The sequence below is a fragment of the Carassius auratus genome, chromosome 21 (genome assembly GCF_003368295.1).
Source record: "Carassius auratus strain Wakin chromosome 21, ASM336829v1, whole genome shotgun sequence".
In the NCBI taxonomy this organism is placed as follows: domain Eukaryota; kingdom Metazoa; phylum Chordata; class Actinopteri; order Cypriniformes; family Cyprinidae; genus Carassius; species Carassius auratus.
In genome coordinates this window covers 12841958-12855171 of record NC_039263.1, presented here as the reverse complement: position 1 = coordinate 12855171, position 13214 = coordinate 12841958, and the positions used below count along the sequence as shown (strand labels likewise).

The 13214-nt window shown below is 35.4% G+C and overlaps 1 protein-coding gene across 1 annotated transcript; it reads right to left on the bottom strand.

Moving 5' to 3' along the window:
• Positions 1–10940: 10940 nt before the first annotated feature.
• Positions 10941–12709, bottom strand: LOC113038567 (proto-oncogene c-Fos-like). Its single transcript, XM_026196076.1, has 4 exons — positions 12314–12709; positions 11837–12073; positions 11347–11454; positions 10941–11270 (listed from the first exon to the last, which is right to left on the bottom strand). The coding sequence occupies exons 1-4, from the start codon at positions 12416–12418 to the stop codon at positions 11133–11135; spliced, it is 588 nt and encodes a 195-aa protein (XP_026051861.1). The 5' UTR covers positions 12419–12709; the 3' UTR covers positions 10941–11132.
• Between the last annotated feature and the right edge of the window lie 505 nt (positions 12710–13214).

Below are 13214 nucleotides of genomic sequence, written 5' to 3'. Positions count from 1 at the left end.
CAGCTTATGTTCTGTGTGATTTTAGCAGGGTGAGTAACTATGACCCTTGTAGTACTGTACACTTACCATTCTTCAAGCTGTTTTAAGACCTTTTGAGAAGGTTTATCTCTGAAGACAATTTACCACATCCTCTTCTTTCACTCCTTTCAAGAGCATCACTTGGTCAAAACCCCTCATTTGGCTGATGAGATCATCTGTACAAATTAAAATACTGCAATAAAAATTTCATTCTGCAAGAATTAAGAAAAAGTTACAGAGGCAAAGGACTTGCTCATGAGACTGCATTAGCATGTGTAGTTCTCAGAGACTCTAGAATTCATCTATTGTTGCAGTAAATGTGTTTTCTTCCTCTAGAATCTTTCTCCAAAGTTCCTGACTTCTCTCACAAATGTGTTTTAGTCTGTGCAGTGTAAGGCCTGGCTTCAAACCAATCAACTATCAATTCACAATTTATAACATAACATTTACAAAACAATGAAATAATGTCAATTGGTGTTTATATCAGCTAAACCAATTTCATGATACTTGTCTACTTTTAAAACAGGTGGTGTGTTTTTAAAAACATGATATTAAAAATGTCCAGTCACACTTTGCTAACATGCTGTAATTGTAATAGTATAAAAAGAAATCAAGGCTGGCATGACCAGTTCTGTGAGAGATCATCATAAAATGTTGTATAACACAGCATTGCTTCAACACACACATACCAGAGGACTTCTGTTTGTTTGAGCACAAGATGGCCATCTTCATTTCTCATCCAGAGCAAATCATTTCCTTGGTCTTCCTTCTCTTCTGTGAAACAAGATAATCTCTACTTACTCTGTGAGCAATTAATATTGCTCATTAAACATAATTAAGTTAATTTAAAATAAGATTCAGACCAGAGCATTTGATGAGTAAATGTTTATTCAAAAATATTCTAAACAAATGTACCTGGGAAGAGGTGATCATGGCAAGATTCGCTGAGACTCAGAAATAGCTCTTAGTTTTTAGGAAGGTTTGTGAGGGCTGGCTCTTAAAATAGCTGTTGAGCTCGATATTGTAGACCTGAAAAAGAACAACATTATCTGCAAACAATCCTGTAAGACAGAAGGAAGGAAATATTATTAATTACGTGCAACTTGTACATTACACCTCTGTAAAGATGCTGTATAATTAAATGTTAAATGCATCCATTATTGAAAGCAAGTAATTAATAGCAAGCTATAGTCATATGAATTCTTTTGATAGTGTCAGATGAGACCGTCCTGGGGCTTGTGCAATATCATACAAGTGTTAAACTGGATTATTAAGACTGTGATGTGCGACCGTGTTTAGGGATCATTTTTAAGACTTTGACCCTGTCCAGATACCCACACTTGCAGTCTTGGCCACTTGAGAGTGTGTGTATGTGACAGTGTGTGAACGAGACTGTCCCCGGTCTTAATAATGCCAAAGCACAGCGTCCTTAACACACACTAAACCTCTCCAATACTGCTCCGGAGCGCTATACAAAGCTTAGTGTATCCCATCATGCATCATGTTTTGGAATAAATCGTCAGACTTTTTGCCGAGATCTCACAAGAGGTCATGGAAAGCTGTCCAATGTACAGTATGTGAAATATTGATAATTGGATATTAAAAATCTCTGTAAACACATAAGTGTCCCATAAGGCAGTGGCTCCCAATCCTGGTCCTGGAGAAGCCCAACACTGCACATTTGAGATGTCTCCCTGATCAAACACACCTGATTCAACTCATCAGCTCATCAGTGAAGTCTCCAAGACCTCAAAAGTGTGTTTGTTAGATAAGAGAGACACCAAAACTGTGCAGTGCTGGGGTTCTCCAGGATCAGGATTGGGAAACACAGTCATCAGGTGATGAAAAGTTCGACACACACTTGTGGTCATCATGCTCACTTGAACACTAGGCCAAATACAGGAAAGACGACAAATAAGTAATCAAGTGGTCAAGTGCAAAGATGGCAAGTGTGGGTATTTGGACAGTGCAACAGTTTAAGAAACAACAAATGCTGTACAAATTATAAAAGCAGGAATGTTTGACAAAAGGGACAAACTATCACAGACTTACTGCTGCAAATGTCTGCCTCCACAGCTTTCTGTCTTCTCCATTTCTGAAGGAATAGCTCTCCAGAAACACCACTGGGATGACTGCTTCCTTTACTCTTTTCAGCTAAAAATAAAAATAATGAAAAAGGGGAGAGAAAATAAAATTGAATTATATACAGAATGTTAATAATGATCTGTGAGCATAATATTTAGATATAAACTGATATGAATGAACTGCAAGATGAAAAAATATATTTTTTTAATTATTTATTTATTTATTTATTTATTTATTTTTGGATTTACATTAAAAGGTATTAAAAGCATGGTACAGAACATATGATTACTGTGATATCTGTCATATAAAAGCACATAAAAACACTAACATTACAGTAATACAAACATAGCTGGTTTGGTGATTATTGTATTGTTGTATTGATTATTAATATATCATAGTAAAACTACAGTTACAGTTACTAATGTCCTGTTTACTGTGTTTTAACTTCACATTTCATTTATTACTATTGTAAGTGTCGTGATTACCATGATTTTACTACAAATACAACTTACATCATTGATCCTGAAATTAATAATAATATAAAACGGATCGAAGGTCTATGGCACATCACGTGACAGACAGAGTTTAATCACACTAATTAGCAGCTGTGTTCATTTATTTAAACGCAATGAAACTCAAAGACAGCCGCGGATGACCGATATAATACAGCGATTAAACATATGGCGCTAATCTGATTAATAAAGAAGACAGAATACATTTTATAAAAGGCATTAAAAGAGCGTATGGAGGACTACTCACCCAAACTGTGGAACTGATAGCAAGTATCGCGCGATGTGTGCTGAATGAGACTTCTTGAATTCTCGAATTCTGACGCCAAAAGTTTCCCACTGAAAGCAATGGAGGTCGTAGTGCTTCGATATTCGACGCCGGGAGGCACATTTGGCGTCATAAAAGTGACGCTAGGGGCGCTTGACCATGCTTCGGTTTTTGACGCCTTTGGAGTGAGAATGGGTTGGTCCTCCTCAGCTGCAGCAACTTGCGCTCTCTCTTCATCAAGCTTTAAAACAAAAAGGGAACAAAAAGATCATATTGTCTTTGTGCATAGGCTATAGATTAATTAGATAAATGAATATCTAAATTTGTGCCTTGCCGAAATTAGAAAAAAGATGCTGCAGCCAACGAACAGCCAGCGGGGGCTGCAGGACGACTCAACCTCCGCAGACAGTTTTTAATGTTTATCAGACAATAAATACTCAAGATTTTGCTTTAGTATAACTCACAACGAGTTTCACACACCTTCTCCGGCCACGTTGAGTTGTTGACACTTAACAGTGGGAAAAGCGACACATGCGCTATTCACTTGTATAACTTAAGGGTGAATGGGTAATGTAGTTTCTGCTCTGGGTGGGATGAATTAGGAAGCTTGCATTGCGAAGGGCGCTCTGAAAATCGGCAGTGCAGGTAAAAGATTAAAACCTCTATTAAAACAGATGTCCAAATGAGCGTACCGGTACGCTACAAGCACGTTCTGGGCGCACGGAGAGGTGGCGGTACACTCAAGAGCTATATTTGGAAGTGGCGGTACCCAGTATCAGTGCATACTGGCCCACTTAAAGCACTGGCAATGTCTATACTTTGGAATTTTTTTGCAGTCCACTTAGAATTCAACATGGAAATCATTTTTGTTTTTTATTGGCATTGATTGTTTTGAAATTCAAATGGTACTTACATGCCTGTGTTTTTATTTCTGTAATAAATATGGCTTTCAAGCCAACAGTTAATTTGGAAGATATTGATGGTTTATTGCAGGTATGTTGTTTACATGAGAAAATCTGTGTTACAAGTTAAACAAAAATTCCAATAAACAATCATATTTTGAATTTAAATAGTTTCTTTGTCTTGAGTTTACATTAATTATTTACATTTTACATTTACATATCCAAAAAGTTTCAGTCTTTTAATTGCGATTAATCGCGATTAATCGCGATTAATTTTAAAAAATTGTGCGATTAATTAGTTAATTTTTTTTAATCGATTGACAGCACTAATATATATATATATATATATATATATATATATATATATATATATATATATATATATATAATTTAACCAAAACTGTTAAGTTACCAGCATTCTTTAAAATATCTTCTTTTGTGTTCCCCACAAGTCTTACAGGAGTCAATTTTGGGTGAACTGGCCCTTTAAGAAAGCCAATAAACATTAAAATATAATTTTGAAAAATATCAACCAAAAAGAATCATCTGTATCATTTACCAAACAAAATTATAAGAACCATGAAGTTAACACGTATATTGTGATCTTAAAAATGTTTAATAGTTTATAAATAGTTTTGTATGTCCACACAATATTATTAACCAATCATAAAACATTTGATGAGACAATGAAGCAGAATCAATCAGATTTCAAAATGGATGGAGTTACCACAAGCTGCAGAATAAGGGACCAATCAACCAACAACATTATTTCTTGGTTAATACTAAATCTCAGATCAAAATAATTTATTGCTTGTTGCTCATTTAATTTTTCATTGCGTTGTGCTTGGCTAAGGATGTGCTGTATATCTAGAATATTAAACTGGGACAGAAAGTATTTTAACATTGATACATAATTTATATAAACTACTTAATTTAGCCATTTATATGATGCAGGATTTTTGACCAATAAGACTTGGAAGTGGGCGGGGCTACCCTGAACAGCTTTACATCTACACCTTCTTTTAATCGTCTGTGCTTAATGTCGTGTTTACTCAGGACACAGTGTATTAAAACATTCAGAGATGCAGCCAGACACAGGGGCAGGACAGAGGGATGTGCATGTGACATTTAACCAACAAGATAATTTGGGGAAATGCATCATTTTCTCATCATCATCTCTCTCTCTCTCTCTCTCTCTCTCTCTCTTTCTCTGGCACATGACCTTCCACCCACCTCGACAGAGCTGAGTCTGCACGTCCCACTCGTAGCCATCTGTACACTCCTGGCAGAGAATCCACACTTTATTATGTAGCATCACACTCAAACACTTTTATTGACAGGAACATGACTTCTAGTGCAAACTGATTTCTGATAGTATACAATACCACACTGTACTGTATATGCCAAGTTCCGTAGGAAGGCAGATAGACATGTACATGTTCCAGCATGACAGAAGACTGAAGAGGAAGACAGAACTGTAAAAAAATGTAAAAATTTTTTTATTTAAATCAAGATTAAGAATACTGTGAACATGCTGAATAATGTGCATTAACTAATTTCAATAAATTGCAAGTGTTTACAATAGCATTGTCCACTAGCTAGACCAGCACAAACCTGCATAACCGAGAACAGAAATTCTCACTCTTTTTATTATAGTGAGATTAGGTTTACTTTAACATGACTGTTATTCTTCAACAAATAATATTCCATGGCATATAGGATAGTGATAAATGTGAGTTTGGGGTTTAGCGCAGTGATTTTGATCTCGCTAACTAGGCAGTTCTTGTAAACAAGGCAATATGGTGCATAAAATCAGATATTGCATGACAGATTTTCCATTCCTCACATTCAGTGATCTGGAGATACAGTAGTTATTCACACCTTCATCTCACCCTGACTACTTTACGATAAAAAAGACTGGTTTTATTCAAGTCACATACAATATACTATTTAACTTCACATCACATACTTTACACCAACAAAACTTATCATGGGTTCTCTCTGAGATAATAAATATATCTTTCAAATAATTGCATGTCACCACTTTTAACAATGTTGCACATGGGACTTTATACTGTCCAAAATGCTGCTGCTAGAAAAGTATTTCAACTGTTCTGGCCTCTTTTGCTATAGTACAGCATTTATTTCAAGGCCTCATTATTTTTTATAACTGTAAAACAAATAACAGACCTTCTCAGCCATCATTATCCCTCCTGGACTCTCATAACATACACTTCTCCTTACACACACATTTCAAGATTAAAGATGATCTTTTATGGTTAAATGCATTATACCATTTTAATTGCTTTTGTACATCACTTTTTTATATGTCCTATGTAAGTGACATGACTTTATGGATTTCTATGGACTTGTTCTACTGTTTATTCTGGAACAGCAGAATTGGCCAGTCTCTGGACTATACAGGATATGACTACACAGGCAATTCCATGCACTCAGATCTGTCCAAAAACAAGCCACCAGGCTTGTCTGTAACCATTAACTACAACTGTTTCCAATTCAAACTACAGGTTTCTGTCACATCTAAGCATGATAGCAAAGCATTGACTAATTTCTGTCACAAGTCAACAATGAGCACAACGTCCTGGAATGATACATTTCTCATGCATGCTTTATCAAATGCCTTTCTCTCCAAGTATGCTTGAATAATCTCACTTGTATTAAGTACTGCTATGCACAATTTTACAAAATGCAAAGGAGTTAAATAAAGATGGTTTGAAACTCACTTTCTTAAATCTGTCCAGCAGAAGCTGTCTCGTTCTTCTGTCTCTGTTAATTTCTCTCTCCCTCTTCATTTAGCGGACTGTTTTTAGAGCTCTATGACAAAAGACAGGACCCGGGCAGTGATAGCTAGTGTATTTAATATTTCAGGAAAGGTTCAATGCTATAGAAATGAGCTTAGGACGTCCCACTTCTTTCCCTCCACCCACTCCTGAACAGCCCCTGCATCTCAGCCACCCTTCACCCTTCTGCCTTTTTTTCCTCCAGGCCTCAAGGATCCAAGTTCCTCGCTCCCTGACCAAATCCCAAATCCATCACTCAAGGGGGAAAAATGGCAAACCAATCCATCTGGGTTATATTAGGCAAATCCTGTGCAATTAGTAGGCCTTAATTATTTCCCATTTTTAATAAACTTCGGCTTATTAACTTTCATCCTGGTGGAGCTCGCTTGTGTCTGATACTGCTGGATATTTACTGGGGGATGTCGAAAAGGAATGCAGACACAAATTAACAGGGTAAAAAAGGAGGCAAGGTCTCCCGATTAAACTCTAAAACACTAATCTGTGCCAGGAATATCATGCGTCTTCTTTACACAAGGTTTGAGCACCATTAAGACAATGGCTGAGATGGAAACAACAGAGGTAGCTTACTTTCAGAAACAGCAGGAGTGCCAGGGAAAGTTCCCATGAGGACTCTTCTGCAGAAATTCTGAGGGATTTTCCATGACCATTTGTAGGGGGTGACAGGTGTCCTGGGACTGTCCTTTTATAAGGTAGTAAAAGTGTTTCCTGATCCATTCATTTCAGATCTGACCAGCCAATAGTACTCCCCTGCTGTTGACCCACACCTGCTGGGCACACAAACAAGTAGCTACTTCACTGTGGGAAAACATTGATCACATGCACACTTTGAGATAATTACCCTCCTCGACACTCTTTAAAATAAAGGTTCCAAAGGGGGGTTTCACAGAAATGACATCGAAGAACCATTGTTGGGTTCCCCAAAGCACCTTTCAGTGAACAAAAGTACATCTAACATCTAAGAGAAGCATCACAATAATACACAAGATATCAACAATAACTCCAGTTCATCAATTAAAAAAGAATAGTTTTTATAATAAATGTTTTTAACTTAAAGTCATGTTAAAAATTCCCCTATCAAATCACTTTGCAGAGTAAACACGTTCATTTGTGTGAATCGGGAGAGAAATATGCACAGATCAAGGACTGTTTACAAGCGAAAACAGTCCAAAACAGTTCTAAAAAATATAGTGATGGAGTTTGATGTGAGATGAAAACACAATGGACTATTTTACTGGATTATTATGGATTATAGACTTGTCTTTTGGTCAGAAGTGACAGTTTAAAGTATACACGCCTTAATAATGGATTTGTTTTTTCTTCTTTTTTGATGAAATCCGAAAGCTTTCTGACCTTGCATAGACAGCAATACAACTGACATGTTCAACACCAAAAATGGTAGTAAGGACATTGTTAAAATAGTCCACGTGACGTTTGTGGTGCAACTGTAATGTTACAAAGCTATGAGAATACTTCTTGTGCACAAAGAAAACAGACTTTATTCAACAATTTCTTCCCTGTCATATCAGTCTTCGCAATGCATTCACAATAGTGCCCTATTATCTTTGAGCACAAAATTAAATTTAGACTTTTTCTATGATATTTTAATTTTTTGAGATGCACCTGTACAATGTCAGTGCATTACCTTCTCCACAAGGTCGATGAACAGATCTCGGACATCCTTGGTGTGTGTGAGTTTTGAGGCAATGTTAACTAGCGCTCTTGACAAGTTCTGAAGTACACCCAATAAGCATCCGTATAATAAGACAAATTAATAAACAAAAACAAAATGTGTATATTACTCCAGTCTTCAGTGTCAAGTGATCCTCAAATCAGGGCTCTCTGATGAATAGAAAGAATTGAATTTGAAATTGAAATCTTTCATAATTTTATAAATGTCTTTAGTGTCTTTAGGTGCCTTTGCTGAATAAAAATATTATTTTAAAAAGTATATGAAAACATTCATGCTTCTGACCTTAAAATTGGCCTCCATCTCACTAAAGACGTTAAATGTTCCTCTAAGCTGTGCACATACCAAGCTATAGTGTTTGTAGAAAGGACAGATATGTTAGACATAGCATGTCATCAGTATTAGAAATAATGAGCATCTGAACAAATTATTAACATGCCTTTTGTGTTGGTCCAGCATGTCTTTATCATTAACCAAAACTTTCAAGCCTTTCAAGTCATGCAGAAACTCTTTTTATAGATCAACATCCATGTCTCCCAACACGTTGTCTAAGTACGGAAGAAAGACAACAAAGAGCATAAGAATGCATATACAATTGCTGTAATGCATTTAATCTCAAATTAATTTTGTGAATTTCTTTGAAAAGTGTGTCAGGAACAGAAGAGAACGCATGAGGAGAAAGATGAATGGTGGAGAGAGACCAAGCAAAACAGTAAGAGGATGAACACAACAGAAACATAAGGTTTAAGATGTGCCTGTGTGTTCTCTAAGTTTACAATTCCTTTCAATTAAAACTCTAAAAGCTTTCATTGGTGAGGCTGGTTGTATTAAGTCACAATAGCACATGTGCATTTACAGTATTGAAGTACAGAACCTCTTGTAAATCATCTTTATTACAAGAAAAGGTATAAAACATTGTGATTCACTTACGTTCCCTGAATTGGAAAGCTAGAATGTTCACAATTATCAATAGGTGGGACAGCTGCTTTTCTTATAGCACTAGCAATATACCTCATTTGGCCACATGTGTGAAAGTCTCACCTTGCCAGAACATCAGACAGGAGAAAGTGATGCTAATGTTCTCCACCAGGGGGCCTTTTAGCTCTTCCTCCACTTGAGACACGCTTGAAATTGTCAAACTGAGAAAATGGTAGAAAGGTTATTTGTCCTTGCCAATGAATGAATAAATGAGTTAATTAGTTACAAATTAACGAATGAATGAAGTAATATTAAATGAATTTCAACATATAATAATATTACTTAATATTTAAATAGTGTACACAACAACATTTATGTAAATAAATACAGGAATAAAATAACAACAACAATTATTTTATATTTATAAGTACTGTAAACCAACAACATTTATGTATAAATATATGTGAATATAATAATAATAATTTAATATTTTTAAGTGTTGTACACTGACAAGATTTCTGTAAATTAATGTCAATAAATTAGTACTTATTAATATTAACAATTAATATGCTGTAATATTTCTAAGTATTGCACACTGACAGCAAATTCGTGAATAAATATGTGAATACAACAATACTAATAATATTATTATTTAATATTTCTTAGTATTGCCCACTGAAATTTCTGTAAACAATACATTAATAAATTAGTACTTAAATACTACTAACAGTACCATTTTTTAGAATAACAATCATCATTTTTATATTAAAAATCACAACCACGTAATATTTTAGTACAGTTCACTGACAACAAATTTCTAAATAAATATATATATGTATGCTATAATAATAATATTAATAATAATAATAAATATTAAAAATTTATGTAAAACAATATTTCTAAATGCAGTATTCATCCTTTGTTTGTGAGGCATTCATAAATACAAGAGGCCAGAGTGTGCAGCACCTGTCGACAATAGCTCTTGTGCAACCCCAGTCTTTGAACTGATAGCGTCCAAGTCTTTTTTTTACCCAGCACCTCCCTGGGAACACACCATCAAACTCATAATATCTACAGGACAAATATCACAACAAACAAATAAGCTCAGCAAAACAGTAATGATGTCTTAACTAACAACTAAAACTAAAAAAAAAAAAAAAACTTTAGGGACTGGAGGAGTCCCTAAACATCTGGCATGTTCTTTATATATGCTATATACTACTCTTTAAAAGTTTGGAGTCAAAGTTTAAAAGAAATGAAGTTTTATAAAGCAGGACTGAACTGGCAGTAAAGATTTACTGTTTCAAAAATGTAATTCCAGATAAATGCTGTTTATTTAAATGTTCTGTTAATCAAACATTTTTTGAAAACTATAGATCAATATCCACAAATATATTTTAAGTGGCACAACCCTTTTTCAACACTGATAATAAAATAAATGTTTCTTGTGGAACAATTTCTAAAATGATTTCTGAAAAACGCTGAAGACTGTAAATGGCTGGTGAAAATTTTACTTTGCTATCACAGCAATAATTATATATTAAAATAAATGTAACATAGAAAACAGTTAAATTGCAATAATATATTTTTTAATCTATTTTTTCTGTACTTTTGAACAGCATACGTAAATATTAGCTAAATAATAAACATAATATATAGAGCTCACTCTCAACCAAGGTTAACACCTGTCGCTACATCCTGGTACAAACAATCACTACACAGAGAAGCAACAACATTTGAATCTGTAGTTTATTATGAAAACAAGTGAAACCAATTGTGCATGCAAGATAATAATTCTCAAGGTATCATTGAAATAGATTTTAACATTTCGCTTTCTTTAACAAATATACGTTTATTAAGTTATATAATCCACAGCTGATCTGAACCAGCAGACTCAGCACTAAACACGACCAGCATCAGTAATTATTCTGGGTTTAGGTCATTTAACTTGCAGATGGGCATATGTGCCTCAAAAACCAACTCCAGCCTCTCTCTCTCCCTTTCCAGAGCAGCGATCTCTTCCTCCAGTTGAGTCTTTACATGTTCCAAATGATCCGCCTCCTAAAAGAGAAAGCACAAGCTCAGGACATGCGGCTAATGGCTAAACAACACAAATAAGTAGGCCTACTGATCTCACATTCTGTAACGTGTCTATAAGCATCCGACGGCGGTCCCGGCACCTGGCAGCTGCTACTCTGTTCCTTTCCCTGCGGATCCTTATCCTGTCAAGTTCCTCAGAGGACATCTATAAATGCCGAGAAGGTTTTAGCAAGGCAATTCCAAATTTTATTTAAGAACCAAGCTTCAGTCTAAAAGAGTGATGGTGCTGCCATCTTATGGTTGATATCAAGAAAACAAACACACAGCAGTTCTATCCAATTCCAAATATGCTGTTCCTGTTACTCATCCACTGGCACCAATGACAAAATGAGCCATCTGAGCCTGCGCTTTAAGATTCCCGCTCAAATACTACAGCGCTGACTCACACCACATGCCCCTTTGTGATTCAGGTGTGAGTCATTTCACTCCTTTGCCATAAATGAATGAATCACCGAAACCCGTCAAGTTTACTTTCACTATTTTCTGCATTCTACACTCTGAAAATATCAGAAATTCCAATAACTTACATGTTTGTCAGCATGTCCTACTGAACTGTCTCCCACTGCCCCATTACAGGACGGGTCAGGACTGGAGCACTGTGACAAACAGGGGCCGTTGGACACGGTGGTGGGTGCGAATGAGGAAAATGTTTCCAAGTTGGTCTCTGATTGGAAAAGTACAGAGGACAGCTGAAGCCACTGAAGATCTGGACTAGATAACATCCCATCAAGATTTGGGCTGGATGTTGTGCCCTCAGTAAGATTCTGCAAAAATTAAATAACACAAAATAATACAATAAAAAATAAATACATGAAAATAAAGAAAAGATAATAATGGTTATAATTATATTTAGGCTCACAAACAATTATAATATTTTTTTCATTTAAAAAAACAAACAAAAAACTAACAATTATTTCCTGGTCTTCTGTTTTTATTCTAGATTCGGTTTGTTTTTAAGAACACACGACTAAATAAATAAATAATTAAATAAATAGCCCACGTACCGGACGTGCGTGAAGAGCCGTTGAGTTCTCCGGTTCGATCCGTGCTGAAGAATTTGGGGAATCAGGCAATCGATAATACGATTCTCTTCCTTCATTATGACTCATTATGATCAAACCCGATCAGTTTTCTTTGAGTTCATATTATTATTAATTATTATAAATCCACCAGAGCGAATGATGAAAAAAGACATCAAAACACGTGCTATAAGTTTTCTTAAAGTGTTTCAACGCCTCCTCACACCCACTCTTGCTCTCCTCCCCATCTCTGTAGCTTCATCTAGCGCCAACTAACTGTAACTGAAATTATATTCGTTAGGAAACGAAGTAAATATCCTAAATTTAATCCTTGTGGTTTAAGGGCTACAGAAGCGTCCATAGCTCACACCCTTCACATGTTGGATTTCACTTACAGACATATTTTGCCAAGTGACGTGTAGGTTTGAAATGTATGAATAAGCGAACCGTTGCAGGACATCCGTGAATCACCGCACTTCATGGCGCGCTGGTTTGTACTGAATTCAGGAATACATTAAAATGAGGGAAAAAAGATAAAAAAAAAATAATAATAATAATAATAAAATCCCTTTCAACCCTCACGGTACTCAATTGGTTTTAATTTCTCATTCGCTTTGTCATGTCATAAATAGACAAACATATTAGATGAGCTCCCAAACATTTTTTTTAGATAATTATGGGCCATTATTCAAAGCATAAACCATAAGATATGTCCACATGTCATGGATATATATATTACTGTTAAATTTGTTTTCGTTGCAAAATTAAGACGCAAATTATATTTTCTGAAAGGTATGATGTCCCTTTCCTAAACATGGTTATTTGTTTGCTTTCAAATTATAAATACATTTTACAAATTAAACCATGTGTTTTTATAGAAACTCAT

Coding starts and splice junctions, on each gene's coding strand:
- LOC113038567 (XM_026196076.1), bottom strand. CDS start 12,418: ATGAGTCATAATGAAGGAAGAGAATCGTATTATCGATTGCCTGATTCC. Junction 12,074..12,313: donor CGGCTCTTCACGCACGTCCG/GTACGTGGGCTA, acceptor TAATTTTTGCAG/AATCTTACTGAGGGCACAAC. Junction 11,271..11,346: donor TTATAGACACGTTACAGAAT/GTGAGATCAGTA, acceptor TTTCTCTTTTAG/GAGGCGGATCATTTGGAACA.